Below are 25,957 nucleotides of genomic sequence, written 5' to 3'. Positions count from 1 at the left end.
ATATTAAACAAAGTCCCAGCTTTCAAACAGTGTAGTTATTAAAGAAATTCAAACAATAAAAACCGTTTTGTTGCTCTTTAATTTGTCGTGACCATGGTCGTGACAGATTGCAGTAGATCCTCAGCTCAACCGCTCGTGAACTGATCATCTCTTCCTATTAGTCCATTTATAGCATCAAATAAACATGAATGAACATGAGAATGAATGTTGTTTCAAACGCGGAAAGACGTCAGTACACACAATTTTTCAAGTTTAACTCCACCAAGGTTAATCTTTTAACTACTGGCTGCTTTGTCCGACAATATGGCGGATTCGGCGTTCTGATTGGTTAGATCGCTTGTCAATCAAACTCCCGGCGAAAGGTCAATTGTACTTGACTAGATTTTCAGTACTCTCCACCACTGCCTGTTATGCACAACAACACCTAATTAGGCTCATTCATAATGAAGCCAGCGAAGCAGTTAAGTCGTTTGTTAATTCTCTCACATATCCTTTAATTTACGAATTTTACTGTATTAAATTGTTATTTGGTCAGGCAGTTCGGACATCTCTGGGGCCTGTATGCCGTTTCGCGCTCAAAACGTTAACAGTCCATTCGGAATCGGAAAGCAAGCTGGCTGTGACTTGGAGGTGAAGCGCATATTTCTTCCGACCAACGCCGAATTTCCATAAAATTAAGGTAAGTTGAAATATTATGTTGCCATAAAAATAACACTGCAGATTGTACAGTAGTCTGTGTTTTTGGTTTGTGCTGTTTAATCTGATGTAGAATCTAACCAAAAGGAAAAACAGCGGGTTTGGTTTAGCTATAGGGCTGGACAATAATTCAGTATCAATATATCACAATATACTTTTATTCAATAACGGTGATATTATAAAATATATTCATCATTATTTCACTTCAAATTCATCTGAGTCAATATCAGATTCAGAGTTTGGTTCCGTCCCGAACCCTTCCTCTTTTCTTTGTCTTTTCTTCTGTACTGGTCTATCCAAGTCAAACGGCATCTGAAATGAGAGGGTGGGACTTGATTTCATTCTTCGGGAATTGATTGGAAGTTGGGCGTTGCTAACAAAATGGAGGCAGATATGAATTACTCACTCCGAGCACTCACGTTACTGCAAGAGCTTTATTGAGGATGACGAGGACGGTTAACGGCACTAAACAGCGAGAGAGACTGACTGACTGACTGACGGTGCGTGTCGGCGCGGAGCGAGCGAGTGTTTTCGGTTCATTCTTATGGAAGTTGAGCCGCACGTAAGTTTAGTGTGACGCTCAACTTCCATAGGAATGAATCTAAAAATGCTCTGGTCGCTTGCTCTGCTCCAGTGGACACGCAGCCTGACTGACTGAGCGTGTTGCAGGTTCCGTTTCATGTTTACTGTACACCCCAATGACTGGCATGAGCGGTGTTTAATGCATTAATCTCTATAAAGTGAAGCACAGCATTTATCCCATACGTCACTGCAATTCCAGATAGCTCCACCCTTGCGCCATAGCATGTGACAGAAAGAGACGATGAGTCGTTTTGAAGGGGGATGGGAGGTTAATGATTTTGATTAAAGATTATGAGGGCACATTAATTTTAAAAAAATAATTAAGTTCACGGATAAATTATTGATAATAAATACTACAATATTCCATAAAAAAATAAGAATTGTCAATTTTGATTTCATGCCGACTTTAAACATAAAAAACATATTGCACATATTGCATAACACATACTTCAACATATTGCACTGTCCCCACCTTTTGCTCTAAGAATAAATTGGAACAAATCAAATCAAACTAAATGTGTAAGCAAACAGTCTCAAATGTTTTGGGCTTGTAAACATCATAATGTCGGTCTCCCTGTGCATCTTGCTGGCTTCTATCGTTAGTTGTAGTGTTGCAGTTACAACTGCACTAGCAGCTAATACAAAATGAAGGATAAATATTGACTAAGGTTGAATTTTGTTTGCTTGCAAAACCCAAAGAGCAAATATAGCTGCAGATATCTTATTATAAAAATATAAGAATTATTAAAACTCGTAAAATATTCTGACAAAGGAGCTAAATAAATGATAATTGTATAATAATAATATAATTACCTACATTTTAAGTATATGAAAGTAAAACAAGCACAGCCAATTTGATGGAGCTGAATTAAAGGGATAGTTCACCCAAAAATGAAAATTTGATGTTTATCTGCTTACCCCCAGGGCATCCAAGATGTAGGTGACTTTTTTTCTTCAGTCGAACACAAATGATGATTTTTAACTGCAACCGCTGACGTCTGTCAGTCAAATAATAGAAGTGGATGGGAACTTCTACTATAACAGTAAATAAAACTTCCATAGACAAATCCAAATTAAACCCTGCGGCTCGTGACGACACATTGATGTCCTAAGACACGAAACGATCGGTTTGTGCGAGAAACCGAACAGTATTTATATCATTTTTTACCTCTAATACACCACTATGTCCAACTCCGTTCAGCTTCCGGTTAGTGAGGTCTGATCGCGCTCTGACAACGGAAGTGATGTCTCGCGCTCATTGAAGTATATGGGCGAGACATCACTTCCGTCATCAGAACGCGTTTTTTGACCTCACTAACAGGAAGCTGAACGCAGTTGGACATAGTGGTGTATTAGAGGTAAAAAATGATATAAATACTGTTCAGTTTCTCGCACAAACCGATCGTTTCGTGTCTTAGGACATCAATGTGTCGTCACGAGCCGCAGGGTTTAATTTGGATTTGTCTGTCGTGTTTTATTTACTGTTATAGTTGAAGTTCCTATCCACTGCTATTATTTGACTGACAGACGGCAGCGGTTGCAGTTAAAAATCATAATTTGCGTTTGACTGAAGAAACAAATTCACCCACATCTTGGATGCCCTGGGGGTAAGCAGATAAACATCAAATTTTCATTTTTGGGTGAACTATCCCTTTAATATCAGCCTTATCCCAGGAACATCACAGTTGATGCTCATGATGCCAAACCACTCAGATGTTCCTTGGAGTCATAAGGCTGATATTAATTTAAGCTCCATCAAATTGGTTGTGCTTGTTTTACTTTCATATACTTAAAATGTAGGTAATTATATTATTATTATTATTATACAATTATCATTTATTTAGCTCCTTTGTCAGAATATTTTATGAGTTTTAATAATTATTATATTTTAATAATAAGATATCTGCAGCTATATTTTCTCTTTGGGTTATGCAAGCAAACAAAATTCAACCTTAGTCAATATTTATCCTTCATTTTGTATTAGTGCAGTTGTAACTGCAACACTACAACTAACGATAGAAGCCAGCAAGATGCACAGGGAGACCGGGGCTCATCCCCCTTTTTATGTAGGTAAAACATGGCCGAGAGGAGGGAGAGATAGGCCGATTCATACAAAAAGTAAATACAAATGTAAATCTAAAACCAATGAGGCACAGTGTTCGGTCAGTATAGACATAAATCCATAAACAAATAAACATATCCATTTTTTAAGGACAGGCTAATGTGTTTTATAAAAAAATAAATAAATTAAAATCAAGTGAACATGTTTCCTGTAAACCAAGGGCAGGCACATAGCAGCAGTTAAACAGTGAACACAACAAATATTAAGTGAATTTTGTGAAGTACATTCAGTGGACAACTGCACAGTCTGTTGCAAAAGAACTTTACAATTCTCACCAGTCTGAAATTATTCGCTGTATCCAGGCTAAAAAGCTCCCAAACTTTAGCTGCTGTACAGGACACCGCCATTACTGTATGCTACCGCTCGGCAGAGATGCTATTGTGCATGTGCAAGATTGTAGTGAGATGCGTTGGAAAAACATGTCTGGCGACAATTGTCCACAATGGAATTCATTGTCGACTATTTCTATTATCGATTTTTGTCGAAAACATTGATGAATCGTTGCAGCCCTAATACGCATATTGCTGAGTGACACGTGAGCCTTGCTCATCGTGGACGCTTGCACACACTAATGTCCCTGTGTGCTCTGCACGCATACACATGCACACAGACACACGCGCACACACACACTTAGTGTCATGTAAGCTGGTTATTTGATGTTAAATGGTTACTTATCTTTTTATTGAAAGCTCCTGTTGAACACTGATTTGCTCAATTTTTGTCTAATTTCATTAAGGTCTTGCCAGCCAGAAGACAGGAGCCAACCAGACAGGAGGAGGTGTACCCTGTTGTTCATAAATATGGCGTAAGTCTCCATACATCGACCCTAAAGTTTCCTTTAAATGCTCCTGATATGTTACAAGACATTGACAAATTATGTTAATTTAAAATGCTTATGACTTATATCACAGTAGTTTAACTGGGATATTCTCATTTCAAAAGCAGAGGTGCAGCCCACAACTGATATTGTTTACATTTGATATTTGATGAAAGTTCCCAATCAGGGAGAGGAGGGCTCTAAAGTATTCAGAATTTGGGTGGATATTTTATTTAACCCATTCTTTATTGAGGATGACGAGGACGGTTAACGGCACTAAACAGCGAGAGAGACTGACTGACTGACTGACGGTGCGTGTCGGCGCGGAGCGAGCGAGTGTTTTCGGTTCATTCTTATGGAAGTTGAGCCGCACGTAAGTTTAGTGTGACGCTCAACTTCCATAGGAATGAATCTAAAAATGCTCTGGTCGCTTGCTCTGCTCCAGTGGACACGCAGCCTGACTGACTGAGCGTGTTGCAGGTTCCGTTTCATGTTTACTGTACACCCCAATGACTGGCATGAGCGGTGTTTAATGCATTAATCTCTATAAAGTGAAGCACAGCATTTATCCCATACGTCACTGCAATTCCAGATAGCTCCACCCTTGCGCCATAGCATGTGACAGAAAGAGACGATGAGTCGTTTTGAAGGGGGATGGGAGGTTAATGATTTTGATTAAAGATTATGAGGGCACATTAATTTTAAAAAAATAATTAAGTTCACGGATAAATTATTGATAATAAATACTACAATATTCCATAAAAAAATAAGAATTGTCAATTTTGATTTCATGCCGACTTTAAACATAAAAAACATATTGCACATATTGCATAACACATACTTCAACATATTGCACTGTCCCCACCTTTTGCTCTAAGAATAAATTGGAACAAATCAAATCAAACTAAATGTGTAAGCAAACAGTCTCAAATGTTTTGGGCTTGTAAACATCATAATGTCGGTCTCCCTGTGCATCTTGCTGGCTTCTATCGTTAGTTGTAGTGTTGCAGTTACAACTGCACTAGCAGCTAATACAAAATGAAGGATAAATATTGACTAAGGTTGAATTTTGTTTGCTTGCAAAACCCAAAGAGCAAATATAGCTGCAGATATCTTATTATAAAAATATAAGAATTATTAAAACTCGTAAAATATTCTGACAAAGGAGCTAAATAAATGATAATTGTATAATAATAATATAATTACCTACATTTTAAGTATATGAAAGTAAAACAAGCACAGCCAATTTGATGGAGCTGAATTAAAGGGATAGTTCACCCAAAAATGAAAATTTGATGTTTATCTGCTTACCCCCAGGGCATCCAAGATGTAGGTGACTTTTTTTCTTCAGTCGAACACAAATGATGATTTTTAACTGCAACCGCTGACGTCTGTCAGTCAAATAATAGAAGTGGATGGGAACTTCTACTATAACAGTAAATAAAACTTCCATAGACAAATCCAAATTAAACCCTGCGGCTCGTGACGACACATTGATGTCCTAAGACACGAAACGATCGGTTTGTGCGAGAAACCGAACAGTATTTATATCATTTTTTACCTCTAATACACCACTATGTCCAACTCCGTTCAGCTTCCGGTTAGTGAGGTCTGATCGCGCTCTGACAACGGAAGTGATGTCTCGCGCTCATTGAAGTATATGGGCGAGACATCACTTCCGTCATCAGAACGCGTTTTTTGACCTCACTAACAGGAAGCTGAACGCAGTTGGACATAGTGGTGTATTAGAGGTAAAAAATGATATAAATACTGTTCAGTTTCTCGCACAAACCGATCGTTTCGTGTCTTAGGACATCAATGTGTCGTCACGAGCCGCAGGGTTTAATTTGGATTTGTCTGTCGTGTTTTATTTACTGTTATAGTTGAAGTTCCTATCCACTGCTATTATTTGACTGACAGACGGCAGCGGTTGCAGTTAAAAATCATAATTTGCGTTTGACTGAAGAAACAAATTCACCCACATCTTGGATGCCCTGGGGGTAAGCAGATAAACATCAAATTTTCATTTTTGGGTGAACTATCCCTTTAATATCAGCCTTATCCCAGGAACATCACAGTTGATGCTCATGATGCCAAACCACTCAGATGTTCCTTGGAGTCATAAGGCTGATATTAATTTAAGCTCCATCAAATTGGTTGTGCTTGTTTTACTTTCATATACTTAAAATGTAGGTAATTATATTATTATTATTATTATACAATTATCATTTATTTAGCTCCTTTGTCAGAATATTTTATGAGTTTTAATAATTATTATATTTTAATAATAAGATATCTGCAGCTATATTTTCTCTTTGGGTTATGCAAGCAAACAAAATTCAACCTTAGTCAATATTTATCCTTCATTTTGTATTAGTGCAGTTGTAACTGCAACACTACAACTAACGATAGAAGCCAGCAAGATGCACAGGGAGACCGGGGCTCATCCCCCTTTTTATGTAGGTAAAACATGGCCGAGAGGAGGGAGAGATAGGCCGATTCATACAAAAAGTAAATACAAATGTAAATCTAAAACCAATGAGGCACAGTGTTCGGTCAGTATAGACATAAATCCATAAACAAATAAACATATCCATTTTTTAAGGACAGGCTAATGTGTTTTATAAAAAAATAAATAAATTAAAATCAAGTGAACATGTTTCCTGTAAACCAAGGGCAGGCACATAGCAGCAGTTAAACAGTGAACACAACAAATATTAAGTGAATTTTGTGAAGTACATTCAGTGGACAACTGCACAGTCTGTTGCAAAAGAACTTTACAATTCTCACCAGTCTGAAATTATTCGCTGTATCCAGGCTAAAAAGCTCCCAAACTTTAGCTGCTGTACAGGACACCGCCATTACTGTATGCTACCGCTCGGCAGAGATGCTATTGTGCATGTGCAAGATTGTAGTGAGATGCGTTGGAAAAACATGTCTGGCGACAATTGTCCACAATGGAATTCATTGTCGACTATTTCTATTATCGATTTTTGTCGAAAACATTGATGAATCGTTGCAGCCCTAATACGCATATTGCTGAGTGACACGTGAGCCTTGCTCATCGTGGACGCTTGCACACACTAATGTCCCTGTGTGCTCTGCACGCATACACATGCACACAGACACACGCGCACACACACACTTAGTGTCATGTAAGCTGGTTATTTGATGTTAAATGGTTACTTATCTTTTTATTGAAAGCTCCTGTTGAACACTGATTTGCTCAATTTTTGTCTAATTTCATTAAGGTCTTGCCAGCCAGAAGACAGGAGCCAACCAGACAGGAGGAGGTGTACCCTGTTGTTCATAAATATGGCGTAAGTCTCCATACATCGACCCTAAAGTTTCCTTTAAATGCTCCTGATATGTTACAAGACATTGACAAATTATGTTAATTTAAAATGCTTATGACTTATATCACAGTAGTTTAACTGGGATATTCTCATTTCAAAAGCAGAGGTGCAGCCCACAACTGATATTGTTTACATTTGATATTTGATGAAAGTTCCCAATCAGGGAGAGGAGGGCTCTAAAGTATTCAGAATTTGGGTGGATATTTTATTTAACCCATTTTGCCCATTTTTATCAATTTCTTACATGAAGGGTTTTTCCTCCATAGAGATTTCGGTGGCGGCCGCCACCACGTTATTTCTTGCCGCCACCGCCTCACGATGAGGAAATCCAAAAATAAATACTTCAAGCGCTGTCTGTCGGGTGCGCTGTTTTTTTTATTATTCTGCGTGACCCATGCTATTTCTGGATCTTACAGTTACGCTAGCACCCCCCCACCGTCATAGCTATGATCTCACCATGCTGCGTGCTCCGCGAGGGGTTACCGCCACTCTCATTTTTTGGCCAAGGAGAAACCCTGATATTGCTCAATTAAACATGATTGTAGTATCAGTTCTAGCCACAATCTTACATATGACTCCTTTAAACAGACCATCACAGATTAGGGATGTGTCACGATCTTTGGATATTGGAATATATTATCTCTGAGCCACAATTAATTTCAGCAGGTCTTTAACTTAAACACCTCAATATGTCTGTCGGTTTCATATAGTACAAAAGCTTTGTCTGTTACAGATCAAAAAGAAAAATGAATTATGATGACAGTCGTTGGACTAAACGAAGACGTGTTAAAATGAAAGTACAGGAGCACTTGAAGTTTTTGGAAGACTGCCATAATGACGAGGACATTGTGCCAACAAATATGGATTTAATTGCATCAGAGGAAGAGTTGGAGTCTCATGGAAGTAACAATTCAAATGACAGACAGATCTGTGGACATCATAGTGAAGAGTTGGGGTCTCAAAGTTATGACTCACATTCTGAAGTTGTTTCCAAACACAGTTTTGAAGCCACAAATGATCAGACTGATTCGGAAAGCATAGGTAACAAATCAGACCCTTGTAGGAAATTGGGAGACTGGGCAGTAAATCACAATATTTCACATAGTGCCCTGTCAGAGTTGTTGCACTTATTAGTGCAGTGTGGCTTAGAGTTACCAAAAGATCCAAGAACTCTTTTGTCAACCTCAACAACCTACGAAATCAAAGACATCGGAACTGGATGCTACTGCCATATTGGAGTGTCTAACTTAATCATTTCAGCGCTGTCAAAGGAAGCACATTCCTCAGTAGACACTATAACACTGCGCATTAACATTGATGGTATACCCCTCTCAGGCAGCTCTAAACAGGAGTTATGGCCTATTCTGGCTAAGATCAAGGAACTTCCCAGAGCTAATGTTAGTGTCATTGGTCTGTTTGCAGGCCCAACAAAGCCTCAATCGGTTCATGAATACCTGAAGGATTTCATTGAGGAGTTGAAGGTATTAATGCGTGATGGTCTAGAATACAATGAAAGACATTACAATGTTGCTCTTCCAGATGCATTTATTTGTGATGCACCTGCTCGTGCCTACTTGAAATGCATCAAAGGTCACACTGGCTACAGCTCCTGTGAGCGATGTACTGAGTATGGGGTTCATTTAGGTACAGTTGTGTTTCCAGAATTGACTGCACCGCTTCGGACAGACTTGACCTTTGATCAGCAGCTTGATAGTGAACATCACCATAATGATATAGTCTCACCGCTACAAGAGCTTGGCATTACAATGGTCTCAAGCTTTGTCCTTGACTATATGCATTTGGTATGCTTAGGACATGTTAGAAGAATTGTACATCTTTGGACCAAGGGACCTTTAAGTAGTCGTCTTTCTGCTTCCACAATCAACATGATTTCTGATCACTTGGAATCAATCAGAGCAAATCTCCCACGGAATTTTTCACGTAAGCCAAGGTCACTTCGAGAATACAGAAAATGGAAGGCCACTGAATATCGGCAGTTTCTGTTGTACACAGGTCCTGTGGTACTGAAAGGACACCTACCAACAAGGCTGTACAAAAACTTTATGCTACTTTCAGTTGCAATGAGGATACTTCTCAGTCCAGCCTTGTGCTCTAAGCACTGTGAATATGCAGACAAGCTACTGAAATGTTATGTGACAAATTTTGGGCAGATATATGGATCAGAGCAGCTAGTCTATAACACTCACTCACTCATCCATCTTGCTGATGATGCCAGAAACTTTGGTGCCCTAGACAACGTGTCATGTTTCCCTTTCGAAAACCATCTGGGGACTATGAAGCGGCTAGTGAGACGGCCCCAAGGCGCAGTTCAACAACTCGTAAGACGTCTCAGTGAAAAGCAGCGTTCACTCTCCCTTAAAAGTGGAAAAGAGAGGGCAAATAAGCCTCTACAACCACATTTCTCAGGTCCGACTCTCCCTGATGTTCCTGTCCGCATGCAGTACATGAAGTACAGACATGAGGGCAATATCATTTCTCGTCGTGAAGGCAGCAGTTGTTTTAATGTTAAGGGCAAAGTTGCTGTGGTGCGGAACATTGTTGAGTTAGTATCAGGGGGTATGTACGCAGTCTGTCAGTTTTATGAAAAAGAAGGCAGCTTTTACAACTACCCTATTGAGTCAACGTGTGTGGGGATTAGAACAGTGACACGGCTGTCTCACCAGCTGCACGGTGTGTCAGTCACAGATTTAACTGAGAGACTAATACTTCTGCCATTGCAGGATGGAGCTGTTGCATTTGTCCAATTACACAATCAGTAACCATTATGAACTTTGCAGCATGCCCCTGTTCTGTGTTGTCGAGTTCATTGACGAGACCTACGATGGCCAATCTGTGGTGGATATAATTCCAACATGTTGGATGACCGAAGAACAAAATGAGTGTTTCTGGCCATCAGGCCGTAATGTAACCAAGGCTGTGAAGGATCGACAGAAGCCAGAGGAATCGTGGCTGAAATACTCCATCAGGGTACTTGGATGGGCAGGTAAGAGGTTCTTTTCTGAATTTGACAAATACTCTGTCTGTCAATAAGGCATCAATTTCTATAAGTGCCAATAATGTACTTTTCAAATTTAGGCTGTAAAATTGTAATTTCTATATTCAATTGTCTTTTTCTGAACCAACATCAGTCATCATAAATCTCCAGGCATTTGAGATTATTTATGTGCAAATATCAAAATGATTATTTTTATCACGGTCAGTATAGATTGCATACTAATACCCTTTTTCCTTTTGTTATTAAGACACTTTAGAGGCTGCTCGCAAAAAATGTAAAAAAGCGGAGGCAACGTCTGACTTACAGACAGATGGTGATGATTTGCCTGCAAGGCGAAAAAGGAGGTAATGTAATACACAGAATATATAATGTTATATAATGTTATATAATTAACGTTGCAGAATTTCTGGCATTAAAGGAAAAGTACTGTTTTTTAACCTGTACTGTTTTTTTAAACCTTGTTTCTAGCATGTTTCTTTCATAAACTTACCCGGGGAAGTTAGATATTTAGATTCATGTCATTCCAGCAAAACGGTAGAGGTTGGGGCCAGTAAGCCTAAATAAAACATTATTCGTGACAAAACATCTTCTTTTCACCAGTATGTAGTTATGCATTGCTAGTGCTATCCCTCGATGACTTCAGAACAGCTTGTTTGTCATCCAGGCATTTTAAAAAAGATTTGTCAATACGAGCCGATGACGTCATTGCCGTTTGCCTCCACATGATTATTTTATTTCAGCCTTGTACACTACATCCAATGGCCTGCTAACTTGCTACTGCTAGTACAATATAGCAGAATATCTGATTTTGAGGATATGTTGGACATCTTCATTGTGCACAATTTTGTGGAAGTGACGTCATCGACGTCTTCTGTCAACCCAAAGCTATCTAGAACTAACCTTAGGCTTGTTTGCTGAATTTTTTAAAAAGCCCTGGAAGACAACCAAGCTGCTCCAAAGTCAACGAGGGATAGCACTAGCAATGTATAACTACATATTGGTGAAAAGAAGATGTGTTGTGACTGATAATGTTTTATTTAGACTGTAATGTTACTGGCCCTGACCTCTACTGTTTTGCTGGAATAGCACTCACTGAGATGGATGTAAATTTCTCGTGAACAACATCAGGTTACTCCAAACTTCTCCGGCTGAGTTTATGAACTTATTTCGTGCTAGAAATAAGGTCCAGGTTCAAAAAAACTTTTCCTTTCCCTTTAATTTCCATTTTTCATTTACGTCAAATATGGCAGTTGTTAGAAAAATTCCTTGAGCCACATACAGTATAAAAAACTCCTTTCAGTGGGAATATATCATAAAAAGCAATATTGATGCCAATATTTTAGAGTCCAAAACTAGATCAGTATGCCTCTTATGCCGCTTTTCCACTGCAACACGGTACGGCACGGTATGGCACGGTACAGCACCACACGCTTTGGACAACCAGGATGGTTTTTGTTTCCATACAGAAGGTAGTGTCGTTATGACCTGGAAGTGGGTGTAGTTGGCGTGGCGACACTGCTGTGACGTCGTTTTTATTAGATGGCATATGTACTGTCACGCCGTGGTCAGTAAAGTAAACACAACAATAGAGGCATTACAGGCGTTACTGCTGCTGTTGTTTGCTCTATGGCTTGTAGTCAGTGAAAACGCCAAAAGACAGAGCCAGGAACATTTAGAAGAGGCGAGGCTGTTGTGTTGTGTGTTCTGTTGTGTTTTACTCACATGGCGCGCTCGCTAAAATCACGCTTGATCTGCTGCCCCCCTGTTTATACCAGACACGTATTTCTCCACGACGGTCGGCAAGTGCTTCTGATCAGCTGTTGTCCTTGTAGAACATGTGCTGGGGATCATACAACTCCCTGTACTTCTCCACTTCTAGAATTAATTTTACACCGCTCATCTGGACTTGTCATCAACTCCTCTGCCTCTCTCTCACTTCCTTGTTTGTGTGTTTCGTCGCGCTTATTTTCTCTAACCAATCAGTGGACAGCAGCCTGTTACGTCACGTTTTGTGTTGGTTCAGCACGGTTAGAGCCACCTCTGAAACGGGTGCGAAAAATCGTAACGGGTCCCGGGTCTCCCAGTGAAAACACAAATAAAGCGTGCCCTGCGGAGCCGTTACGAAAATGTGCAGGGGAAAAGGGGCATAACAAACACCTCTAACTGCTTTTTTCAGTGTATTCTATTGTAAAAGTTTAAATGTATGCTTTTAACTGAATATAGAGCACCAAAACCCCTGCTGGCTTCCAGTGAGGAGGAAACGGACATTGAGGGAGATGTCTTGCCACCTACTCCTCCCGAGGCGTTTATGTCTAAGAAAATGTGTGGTGCAGGTGAAGCCCGGACAAAAAACAGGGTTAGTGATTAAGTGTGTGAAGTGATTAAGTGAAACAAGACCTACAATAGGTATATTGGCCTACAAAAGGAGAAGTGAAAATGTCCCTCCTTCAATGAGAAATGTAGATAGGCTATATGGTCAGGATTTAATTTATTTTTAATTTAATTGATGCACTGACCCATCCATTGACTTTCGAGTGATTGCCCGCATACCGCCTTGCATTCGATTGTTTATAGTGTCAGACAGAAAATTCTGAAATGCTGTTTCATTCATTCAGTAGGCTGTATTGTAAGACATTAATATTTTAAGACACCTTATATATCTTCATTTTCTCTTGCTCTTCTCTCAACAATATACATGGAGAGCATCTCTCGACCCATCGGAAACGTCTTGCAACCCCCTTGGGGGTCGCAATCCCTAGGATAAGAACCATTGGCCTAGGCTACGTTTTGTCGCCCAATGATAAAGATCCTTAGCTCTGGTAAAAGAGCTAGAAGATTAGGCTACTCGATTTCAGTAGCCTAATCTTCAAATGAAAGCCGATAGTTATTGAAATGTGAATCTGCAGACTTGTATGATTTAATTACAAGCAACCTGCATGATGGCTAAATTGCTGCAATTTGTATTTTGACAATGTAGCCTATATTTCTGCAGAATCATAAAGCTCCTTAACTTCTAAAGCGCTGCAACAGCCTTTGGTGACATGTAAAAAAGTAGGCTAGTCTAAGTATCCTAGACGGAACAATGCTCTCTGCAGCACAGAAGTCAGCATCAATCCGATTAAGCCAATCTAGCCGCAAACCCTGCAAATCACCATTAACCACTGACATTGCGCTACAAGACCTTTGACCTATGATGTGTTGGTCTAGTTATTTAATGGTAGTGTTGTTTTTTTAATTTGCTTTTACCGGTATTTCTTCCTCTTAGGATATTGAAATGGTGTTAATGCTGTACTTCTGCTTTCATATTGTGCAGAGGACAAGCCGCAGCCCTCATGTGTCCCAGAGGGGACTCAGCAGCCCTCATGTGTCTCGTAGGGGAAGCCGCAGCCCTCGTGTGTCCCAGAGAGGAAGCCGCAGTCCTCGTGTGTCCCAGAGGGGACTCAGCAGCCCTCATCTGTCTCATAGGGGACGCCGCAGTCCTCGTGTGTCCCAGAGAGGACTCAGCAGCCCTCATCTGTCTCATAGGGGACGCCGCAGTCCTCGTGTGTCCCAGAGAGGACTCAGCAGCCCTCATGTGTCTCATAGGGGAAGCCGCAGTCCTCGTGTGTCCCAGAGAGGACTCAGCAGCCCTCATCTGTCCCAGAGGGGAGGCCGCAGCCCTCGTGTGTCCCAGAGAGGACTCAGCAGCCCTCATCTGTCCCAGAGGGGAGGCCGCAGCCCTTGTGTGTCCCAGAGGGGACACAGCAGCCCTCATGTGTCTCATAGGGGAAGCCGCAGCCCTCGTGTGTCCCAGAGAAGAAGCCGCAGCCCTCATGTGTCCCAGAGAGGACTCAGCAGCCCTCATGTGTCTCATAGGGGAAGCCGCAGTCCTCGTGTGTCCCAGAGAGGACTCAGCAGCCCTCATCTGTCCCAGAGGGGAGGCCGCAGCCCTCGTGTGTCCCAGAGGGGACACAGCAGCCCTCATGTGTCTCATAGGGGAAGCCGCAGCCCTCGTGTGTCCCAGAGAAGCCGCAGCCCTCGTGTGTCCCAGAGAAGAAGCCGCAGCCCTCGTGTGTCCCAGAGGGGACTAAGCAGCCCTCACGTTTCCGGGTGGCGGAGCAGGTCCCAGGGTTCCCGCAGCCCCAACGTTTCTGGGAGGGTGAGCAAGTTCACAACGCCTTATGTTACAATGCATTATGAGCTTGTAGATGTGCCATTTCAGTATTTGTATTAGTTTTTTTGTTTCGTTTAGAGGTATTGAAATGTTCCTTAAAGTCAAAGTTTCTGCTTCCAAATTGTATAGGTAACCAGGGTCAGCCCAGCAAGACAGAGTCTGACCCCGAGAAACCCCTGTGGGTCCCCCACAAGTGGCCTCAGCATGAGCCTACTTGGCAGCAGCCCCACCCCGTCTCCTGGCCACAGAGCAGCCCAGTTACTGCGTGGCCAAAGTTTAGCCCCCCAAAAAATTGATGGAGCAATGTTCATCACACTAGTGACATTGCTAGAAGAAGTGAAGGACACACTGAAGCTGCATGGCCAGATGCTAAACACACTGCTCAAAAAAGATTCCATGCCAGTCATGGCGATACCGGATGGTGCTGTTTTCCCCCTGGCCAACGTTGAGGACGTTATCGCCATGAACGAGAAGCTCTCAGACCCTGAATTCATGTCTGCAGTGGTAAGTTTTTGGGGGCCAGATCCTATTGTTTTCCTGTGTTTTCTTTTCTTTCTTCTGACAAAATCCTTCCCATGCATAATGAATCACTAAACTTTGCAGAGTTCAAGACCCATGCCAGGTTGCTTCAAATCAACCATGTCTGCTACAACTTAACATTTTTCACCTACATGTAGTCCCAATACGGAAGAGACTTAAGTATACTTGAACATCAGTTCACTGCTGCATTGACTGATCTTAATTTCAAATCTGATGGTAATTGTCTTCAGCAAAACAGTCCTTAGCTAAATAGACAAGTTATTAAGACCATTATACTTGTATAGCTACAGTCGGCAAAATTGGATACGCCCCAACAGCCTTTCTCCCGCCCCGCCACATGCACCATATTAGGGATGGGCGATTATGGCCTAAAAAAATTATCACGATAATTTCAGCTATTTATTGCGATAACGATACCAATGACGATAATTATATATAATTTTGACGGACAGTAAAAAATCTGTCATAATCAATTATTACCCGTCATTTTAATTTTTATATTTTAATGATAAGACATTCAATAGCTTTTGATTTCGTCCACATTTTCATTTTTATTCATGAACTTGCAGGATAAGTTAATAGGCCTTGGCTATGCATTTATTTATATTATGAAAAGAAAGTTGAACAAAGACTGTCACTTCTCAGTTTTCATCTTGAACAGCTTGATCATCCTTTCCTCTTTACATACATGAAATACATGAAAATGTTGAAAGACACAGTAGCTTACCGAAATCATCAGTTCAGTCAGTGTCACAAACAATTTCACTTAACATTAAGTTAACTTATACCTCAGAATTTGTTGACCATAAACTTGATAGTCAGCAAGAAAAATAACAAAACAAACCATTTAAAACAAAACGAACTGGATTAGAAACTGAATTATGTAAGTATAAGTATGATAACTTTATTATTATAAAATAAACCTAAACTGAGTGCTTGCCTCTGGACACTGAACTCGCGCTCTGCTACTGGAGCGCACTCGCCACCTACTGGACAGAGGTGGGAATTACAGTTACAAGCTACATCAGCCTCAGTAATCTGTCAAAATGACGGAAGGCCTGCATATTTTTTCCGTCATTGCTAAAAAAAATCGGTTAACGTGACCTCCGATTGATTTTTTTTATATATATATATATCAAACGACCGCGGTGGCGCGGTTGTCATGCCGACCGTAACAGCCCTAACTGTATCAAAAAGTAACCCAACCAACTATGTCTTCAGATAGTTTACAAAATACAGCTGTGACGCAGCTCTCCGTGTACGCGCTTCGGATGAGTACACACAAATCTCCTCACAGTGCGCGCGAGTTCTCTTTTGCGTCTTACAGTTGAATGTTTAAAGTGGCAAGGTTTAAATGAGTTTAGTTTAAACACAGATAGCAGCGTGAGATGTTCAGGTCTCACCTGCACTCGCACGCTATCAACACCCGGGTGATGACAGCGTGAATGACATACGGCTCATTCATTGAACATTTGTGATTATGGTAGTTTGCTCCGCATCTGATTTTCTATAGCTAACCAAACCAGTTCCAAATTGTGGAGGTAGCTCCTGGCAACAAGCCTCACGTCTGCCTTCTGTCATGCTTGTTTTAACTCCGCACGAACAGTGAATCGCACAAAACTACGTCAACAACTAGACTTATCGTAATTATCGTGAGTAGACAAATTTTTATCGTGAGGAGAATTTTCAACGGTATTTATCGCAAACGATAATATCGCCCATCCCTACACCATATTGGGGAAAACAATGCTGATTTGCCCATTGACTCCCGTGTTATAATAGGCATTTTTCCGAACGCAGGATTGAGGACCCACGGTGATATTTTCACTCAGCAACCCACTTTTGTCTGCTGTTGAACCTGAAAAATCTCTAATATAAACTACGTAGTGATTGAGGTAATGAGATTGTTGGTTCCACCTGTTATTTTTGCTCCGCGTGTTTGTCATATAGGCTATTCATGGTCGATTATCCAGAGTTTAAGAATCTTAATCGAATTGTCACGTGTCGTATCAAGATCTTTATCGACTTTTTGGCACAGCCCTACTGGAGAGTGCCAAAATAACTTCCAGTCAAAAATATTGAGGGTGGACTTCTACACAAAATTATGCTTGATGGAAAATGTCTTCATTTCCCCATGGACATAATCATGGTCATTCTGTAGTAGATCACCCCCTTGAGGCAGTTTGGCTGTGAAGCTCTATGCTGAAAAGGGAAGACTGGCATTGTGAATATGGCCTATAGACTACGGTCTATAGGCCATATTCACAATGCCAGTCTTGTAGGTTTTAGGGAACTGGTATTTTATGCTATCAAGCACATAATTGGTTTAACACTTTTTTTATTATTATTATTATTATTATTATTATTGACATGCCAAAAATAAGGATGCCAGGTTTAAAGCGGGGTGTTTGGCTATGTAATGGGGACAGAGAATATTTTATGATATTTACTGACTTAATATGGTGTTTTCTGATCCTGTGACTTTAAATGTACTGTGCTCTATTACTGTATACTCTTAAGGTTGCCATGGTTGCAGACATAGGGGGTTCCTCACTTGAAGATGCCACTAGGAGGATGATGAAGTTCCTGATGGTGCCAGAACTGCAACGGCAGTACAACGTGACCGGACGGATGGGCAAGCTGTGCTTCAAAGATCTGCGTCTTTTTGAAGTTTTCTATGGTAGATTCAGTTTTTTAATTGCTCAATGAAACTTGTCTTTGGCCTTTCTTTTATTTATCCAAAGTTAAATGATACAGTAGTTTGTCAAAACACAATTTAGATGGAGATTATCAACATTTTAACATAACATTAAGGACAATTTCAGCCTTATAACCACTGGTCTGTTCCACATGCAACTCTCTAACCACTCGCCCAATTTGGTAGGTTTCATTCTACTGGCATGAGTGTAGTGCCCATTTTCGTGTCTTGTCAAAATATGCCAAATTTATGACTTGAATTATTACATTAATTTGCCTTAATGGCTGAAAAATCAACTTCAAGAATTGTTCTCCACAGAATCAGGATTCTTCTCTGCAAAATCCACACTTTAACAGTTAGTCTTATCTTTGAAGTATACTACAACTTTTCTCCAATACACTGTGTTTAAAAAATTCAAAAATGTGTAAGTGAACTGAACTAGTCCAGTGATACTTTAATTGTTTCTAGGGGGGCCCGTCAACACTTTAGCAGCATTGTGTAGGCCTATACTGTGTGCAGGTCCTACCTAAATCAATGGCGAATAAAATGTAGGTCTATAGACCCATTTTGGACCTACGTCATTGTGACGTTCCGATGGCATTTAGTAACGGAAGTAAGAGCCCCTCCATAGACTCTCGATAAGATTAGTTTAAGACTAAGGCAGTCAAAATCAAAAATGTTAACTTTTTAAAACAACATTCATGGTCTTGGAGAGATAAGATAAGAAAAACTTTATTGTCTGTCACAAGTGACAGAAATTTGTCTTCGTCAGGCTCAACAATATATAGATTTGAAAAAAAGAGAAAACAAATACACTCACTACAATAGCCACACAGTGGTACACAGTAACAAACAACAATAACCAGACAACAACAACAATGAACACAGGTCGGAGTTAAGGTGCTGGTTTCAGAATATTCAACTTAGTGATGGCTGTGGGAATGAAGGACTTCTTATAAACATTTTTACAGGCTAGTGGGACCTTGTAACGGCGACCTGATGGCAGTAACTGAAAGGATTGGTGAAGAGGGTGGGTGGGGTCTTGTGTGATGGTGGTGGCTTTCCTAAGTACTGAGTGAGTGTAAATATCTGATAGGGGGGTTTAGGGGGAGCCAATTATTTTGCCAGCCTGTGTTATTATTTGTGTGAGGTTTGTTTTGTATTTAGTGGTGAGTGCATTGTTCCAAGAAAATATGTTAAATGTGAGAGTGGATTCTATCAGTGATGTGTAGACTGTGGTTAAAATGTCCTTGCTGACATTAAAAGTCCTGAGCTTTCTCGGGTGGAGGCGCTGCTGGGCCTTCTTGTACACATATTCTGTGTGTTCGGAGAAAGAGAGGGATCCGTCTATTTCTGTTCCGAGTTATCTAAAAGATTTGACCTGTTCTACAGGTTGGCCATAAATGCTGATTGGCTGGAAAAGCTGTGTTTGTGTCGTGGTAAGTGTTCCTCTGGTACCACAACACAGTTCCTTGGTCTTTCCAATCTTGAGCTCGAGGAAACTTGCCTTAAAAGTCCTGGCCAGATTGCCATTGAATTCTGTATTCTTCACTAATACAAAATCATTATTCAATCACTTAATTATCTCATTACCTCCAACACTGATTAAGTGTTACATTAAACAGCCTGTAGTGTGCACACTAAGCAGTGTTCATTTCATCTGGGGAAATCCATGTGGGGCCTACATGGAAACTGGGTGCAAAACTGGCTGGGTCCCAGTTAGATAGCCCAGGTCAAACCCATTTGGGCCCCACATGGCTCTGCTGGCTGGGCCATATTCAGCCTAAATATATCGGGATATGACTTTTGGTCCACATCGCAGTAGTATCGCCTAGATGCAATGTATTTCAACATGTAATGGAAAAAGGGTTATATGTTGGCATAAAACTCCATGGTAAATGTCACCCTAGGGGTAACATTTTAGCTTACCACATGTGGAAATGTGTTACTTGAATGAATGATTTGAAGAGTTACAAGTTGGAGCAAAAAAGAACCTTGCTAAATTGACTTATGCTCCCTTGTTTTTAGGTGCACTGAAGAGTAATGCAATAACTGCAAACGTGAACCGAAAGGATGTGGAAATGGCACTGGGGAAATGGTTTACAGGCGCACGTGACCGTGGCGGGGAGAGGGCTGCAAGAGCCCTAAGACAAAAAAGAACGTCAACAACACAAACGCCATGACTGTTTTTGATGTATTTTTTTGGAGAGATGTTTTGTTTTCTGACATTTTTAAAAAATATATTTTTTTTATTTTATTTACCAGTAAGGTACCGGTATTTATTTACGGTTTTTTTTATTTTTCAGAGATTTTTTTTAAAATATATTTTTTAGTTTACTGTATGTTGTGACATTGTTTTTTTTAAGAGAATTTTTGTTGTTCAATTTAATATATTTCTTGCAGTTCAAAGCATCAAGTGTCTTGTATTTATCTTGTACTTACATTCATTCTTCATTTTTAATTTTTCTTAGATTGTTTCCTTAAATGAATGGTTGGGCTTACCTTGCATGAATTGCCCAGTTAGGACCAACATAAGATCCTTACAGAGCCCACTTTAAGCCCATATGGGCATTCACGGTTGAATCCTGGTGCAAGCCCACTTTAGGCAGGTGGGGCCCAAATGGGTCTGACATGAATTGCCCAGTTAAGACCCACATAAGACCCTTACAGATCCCACTTAAAACCCACCTGGGCATCCACGGCTGGCCCCCATGTGGATCCCGGGTGCAAGCCCACTTTAAACCTCTTCAGACTGGTGGGCCCTAAATGGGTCTGACATGAATTGCCCAGTTAAGACCCACATAAGACCCTTACAGATCCCACTTAAAACCCACCTGGGCATCCACGGCTGGCCCCCATGTGGATCCCGGGTGCAAGCCCACTTTAAACCCCATCAGACTGGTGGGCCCCAAATGGGTCTGACATGAATTGCCCAGTTAAGACCCACATAAGACCCTTACAGATCCCACTTAAAACCCACCTGGGCATCCACGGCTGGCCCCCATGTGGATCCCGGGTGCAAGCCCACTTTAAACCCCATCAGACTGGTGGGCCCCAAATGGGTCTGACATGAATTGCCCAGTTAAGACCCACATAAGACCCTTACAGATCCCACTTAAAACCCACCTGGGCATCCATGGCTGGCCCCCATGTGGATCCCGGGTGCAAGCCCACTTTAAACCCCATCAGACTGGTGGGCCCCAAATGGGTCTGTCATGAATTGCCCAGTTAAGACCCACATAAGACCCTTACAGATCCCACTTAAAACCCATCTGGGCATCCACGGCTGGCCCCCATGTGGATCCCGGGTGCAAGCCCACTTTAAACCCCTTCAGACTGGTGGTCCCCAAATGGATCTGACATAAATTGCCCAGTTAGGACCCACATAAGACTCTTACAGATCCCATTTAAAGCCCATCTGTGTAGCCATGTTGCAAAGCCCACTTTGGACCCCTTTGGGCAGGTGGGGCCCAAATGGGTCTGACATGAATTGCCCAATTAAGACCCATGCAGTACCCTTACAGGTCCCACTTTTAGTACGTCTGGGCTTCCACGGCTTGCCCCAATGTGGATCCCGGGTGCAAGCCCATAATGGGGCCCACATTTGCTGCCCATGAAGCCCTCATCTGGGCCCCACATGTCATTGCTGGCTGGGGACATGAGCTGATCTCTAACATTTCTGAAAGAGACATACAATATGGATTATAAATGGAAAATAAGGTCGAGTAAAGTGTATTTTACACAAGTTTAGGAGAAAAGAAAACATTCATATGCTACAAACACAGAAGACAAAAACTGTATGAAGAGTTCAGATGCAAAAGCCTCTTAAGTGCCATCTGAAATTTTGTTGTAAAATGAGCATTTTTATCAAGCTCATATGTTTAGGTTCAGTAATTTCACTTTAATGTCAATTAATAAGTCATTTTCATTGCCATTAAAGTCAATAAACTGAACATAAACATACAACATAAACATTACTTCTCACAAGTCATAAAACACAAAGAAATTAAACTGCCTCTGTTCATCAAGGTTGCATTTAATTGATTAAGAATCAAATACTTTATTACACATGACAATTATTATTATTTTTTTAGTTTGATTAGAGAGAAAAATTCGGATTAACAACCTTTTACAACATTGTATTGGTGTCACCATGTATAACGCACTATGTCATAAGTGTTTTATTGGTGTCTAGAATCAAAACTAAACGCCAGATTCGTAAATTAATCACTGTTAGTCAAAGAGTTTTTGCAAAAATGTTCGCGATTCAGTTTTACGTTTCACGTTCTCACGTGAATTAGGCTACCTGCCGAACAACAGACAGATGTTTGGTTTTAAATCATACATACATCGAACCCTACAACCATACAACCATACAACCCTGGTATCTATACTTCTACTTGAGTAATGAATGTGAATACTTTTGACACCAGTGATCGTTACACTATTAAGAAACCATTTTTGACCGAGTTGGAAGCCTTTCCGTAACACATAACGCACCGTATTTAAGACATCAAAGTATGTTTCTGTAATGTCTGTAAACGGAGCTTGTATAATAAAATGCAATCATATGTGTCTAAAACACTTCTGTAAACAGACAATCTTACCAGAAGGTGGTTCAGGACCTGTCGCCATCTTCACTCACTGTATCTGACTGCTGACAAGTACATGAAAATGCTTTATAGAAATCAAATGCGATTTACATAGTACAAACAATCACAGTATACATTTGCCATGGTTTATAATGTTAACATATTTTCATAAAACACATTGTTACAGGAAAATGTACTCAAAAGAAGTTGAGCTGCTGTTCAGACGTCGTTCAGCTTTAGTTTCAATTTTGTTTTACACCTGTAGCAACTTATAATGTGATGCATAGCGTAAATACTGCACATAATGTAATAAGTATTACATTATTATTGTAATAAAATGTTCATAATGTAATAATATTCTCAAAAGGTAATAAAATCTCGAGCTCATAATGTACTAATTTTTACATTATGAGAAATTTGTTACATTATAAACTCACAGAAAACATGTAATTTTCATAATTGTAATAGCTTTTAAAACATTAAAAACATAATTATTCCCTTACAGTACCTTTTTAAAAAATCTAAATCCAGTCTTAAACTACCTGCAAAATGCCACACACACACACACACACACACACACACACACAAACTGAAAATTTAAACTATTGACTAATAAACAACATCTGAAGCTCTACTGCCACCTACTGGCTCTAGCTACAAATTACAGGCCATGAATTACACTGATTTTGTACTTTACATTTATATATTATTTAATATTAATTAAAGTGCATTAAAACAAATTTTTAGATTGAGTAGTTTTGTTATGAATTTAATTTAAAATTAGTAAATTCAAACTGTTCATCTTTTCATATATTTTAGTATATTAAGATTTTTTTTTTGATATACATCTTTTTATATTTGTTTTGCTGTAGTGTGTCAGTAGGAAATCTCAGTTTTCAATTTTCAAACATTCAGTTTTGCCATTAATTGTAATAATCAGTGCACAATAATCAGTGAGATTTTTGCACTTATATAGTGCAACTTTGAATGCTGAAAAACTGATGAATGACAATTTAAAAAGTTTTATGTTTAAAAGTTTAAAAAGGAGATGATTAACAGGCTGATAACATTTCATCTCCAAAATAATACTTTGAATATGCTGTTTGAAATGGTGAAGTTACAGCTGTAATTGAACATTATAAGACACATAAAAGGAAGTCTGGAAACGCTGACTGTAGGACAGCAGTATAAGACAGCCAAGGAGCATCAGAGATTGTTGTATGACACTAGTGTATGAGAATTGAACGATGACATGAGCTGCTGCTGCTCTAGATGAAATAAACTAAATTAAAAACTGATGATTTTTACAACGTAACTGAATCAACACAGAACTGAATCAAGCTGAACAATGACAATGACACTATACAGCTGCTGTATAGCCAAACACAGTAAAGCTGCTTTGAAACAATCTGTGGTGTTAAAAGCGCTATATAAATAAAGGTGACTTGACGATTCTGTTTACATTTTCTGGAAATTATAGCAGAATTGTGTTTTTGGGTAAACTGTCCCTTATAAGTGGGTTTCTCTACCTGCTGCAGTTTTCATTGCATGTTCAGTGAGTTCATTTTATACATATCAAAACCTCTTTAATGGCATTTTTAAATCTCTTTAAATCTGCCTGTTTCCAAATGGTTGGTTTTGTCAATATAGCATATAAAACAGCGCTATATAAATGGCTCATTCATTCATTCACTCATTAATTCAATCTTTTCTAAGTTTTGAATGGCTCACCTGCTTGCCATTTCAGTATGTCAAAATGATGATATATGCTTTCTGAAAGATTACACAGTTGTGCCAAATTTATTGACCATGTTGTTAAGTTTCCCCTTAAAGTGTTAGTTCACTCAAAAATGAAAATTCTGTCATTTATTACTTACCCTCATGTGAGTACAGTGGATCAATATTAATATTATAAAGCCACAAGAACATTTTTGGTGCGCCAAAAAAAACAAAATAACGACTTATTTAGTGATGGCCGATTTCAAAACACTGCTTCATGAAGCATCGGAGCACAGTGAATCTTTTGTGTCGAATCATGATTCAGATCGCGTGTCAAACTGCCAACGGCTGAAATCACGTGACTTTGGCGCTCCGAACAGCTGATTCGACACACTGATTCATTTATGATCCGATGCTTCCTGAAGCAGTGTTTTGAAATCAGCCATCACTAAATAAGTTATTATTTTGATTTTTTGGTGCACCAAAAATATTCTCGTGGCTTTATAATATTAATATTGAACCACTGTACTCACATAATCCGATTTAAATATGTTTTTAGTACATTAATGGATCTTGAGAGAGGAAATGTCATTGCTGGCTATGGAGGCCTCACGGAGCCATTGGATTTCAACAAAAATATCTTAATTTGTGTTCCGAAGATAAACGAAGGTCTTGCGGGTGTGGAACGACATGAGGGTGAGTAATAAATTACAGAATTTTCATTTTTGGGTGAACTAACCCTTTAAAATGGCATGCCATGGTATTACATGGTTAAAACTGGAAAAATTCAATGTTTATGTTGTTTTTTTAAGTAATAATTAAAGTACTTCTAAAACACTTTGATCCCTCTAATGTTGTAAGTTCTGTTGTGTACTGTATTGAGGGTCCGATACTCAAACTTTAATCACCTTAGTCTTCGTAATACACAGTGTTTTCAGGTTTGTGTATGGTCATGTACCTGCACATTAGTCCTGTAAATCCATACATTTTCCATCCAATAAATTTTGTGTATTGTAAAATAAGTGTCCTCATAAATCAGGTTGGACCCACCAAAAAAAAAAAAAAAACCTCATACATGGGAACATTTTAGGATGGGCTGGAATGTCCTTGTGTACCATCAAAACATCATTGTCATATTTTAGGTTCTGTTGTGTACAAAGAAAATTCTAAACCAGATTTGTAATATACAGATTAAAACATAATTATTGATTATTTTATCATCACTGTAGGACATTAGGAAAGATGTGTCCCCTTATAAAACCACCAAACTTGTCTGGCTGTCAAATGATTTCTTTACCACAAAAACCAGAGTGTGTATGAGTGAGTATATATTTTGAGTCAGCTATATATTTTTAAATCGTAATGTGCCAATATTATCATATCTCACAACTTTATATCCTGCACTGAAGCATATATTCGGAGTCTGAGTGGCAGTATAGGTTACAAACAAGTATCATTTTTTTTTTTTTTTTTTTTTTTGTAGATAATACAACAGCAACTTGGAAAACAGAAAAGGTAAGAAACAATATTTGAGAAAAGAGCAAATTAATCTAATAGCTGCAGACCCACAGTGGAACTAACTTTACCCCACGTCACATGATTTCCGATTCTTGTGAAAATGGCTTAATTTGGAAAGAGCTCTGAGATTAAATGATTAGTTCACTTT

The 25,957-nt window shown here is 39.6% G+C and overlaps 1 protein-coding gene across 5 annotated transcripts; it reads left to right on the top strand.

Annotated features, from left to right (window-relative positions):
* Positions 1-553: 553 nt before the first annotated feature.
* LOC125265270 (serine/arginine repetitive matrix protein 2-like) lies at positions 554-20,691 on the top strand. Of its 5 annotated transcripts, none has more exons than XM_048185389.1 (9): positions 554-679; positions 4,137-4,205; positions 10,372-10,577; positions 10,837-10,933; positions 12,813-12,945; positions 13,903-14,727; positions 14,872-15,246; positions 17,803-17,962; positions 20,009-20,691. In XM_048185389.1, the coding sequence occupies exons 2-9, from the start codon at positions 4,201-4,203 to the stop codon at positions 20,161-20,163; spliced, it is 1,956 nt and encodes a 651-aa protein (XP_048041346.1). In that variant the 5' UTR covers positions 554-679; positions 4,137-4,200; the 3' UTR covers positions 20,164-20,691. The 5 variants fall into 5 exon arrangements, 3 of the variants coding, with proteins under 3 accessions (XP_048041346.1, XP_048041361.1, XP_048041352.1); XM_048185404.1 differs by lacking the exon at positions 20,009-20,691 and adding an exon at positions 19,373-19,416; XM_048185395.1 differs by lacking the exons at positions 554-679; positions 4,137-4,205 and adding an exon at positions 7,469-7,537.
* Positions 20,692-25,957: the final 5,266 nt, after the last annotated feature.

The sequence above is a fragment of the Megalobrama amblycephala genome, linkage group LG1 (genome assembly GCF_018812025.1).
Source record: "Megalobrama amblycephala isolate DHTTF-2021 linkage group LG1, ASM1881202v1, whole genome shotgun sequence".
NCBI lineage: Eukaryota > Metazoa > Chordata > Actinopteri > Cypriniformes > Xenocyprididae > Megalobrama > Megalobrama amblycephala.
The sequence above is the reverse complement of the archived record's forward strand: the minus strand, read 5'-3'. Positions and strand labels throughout refer to the sequence as shown.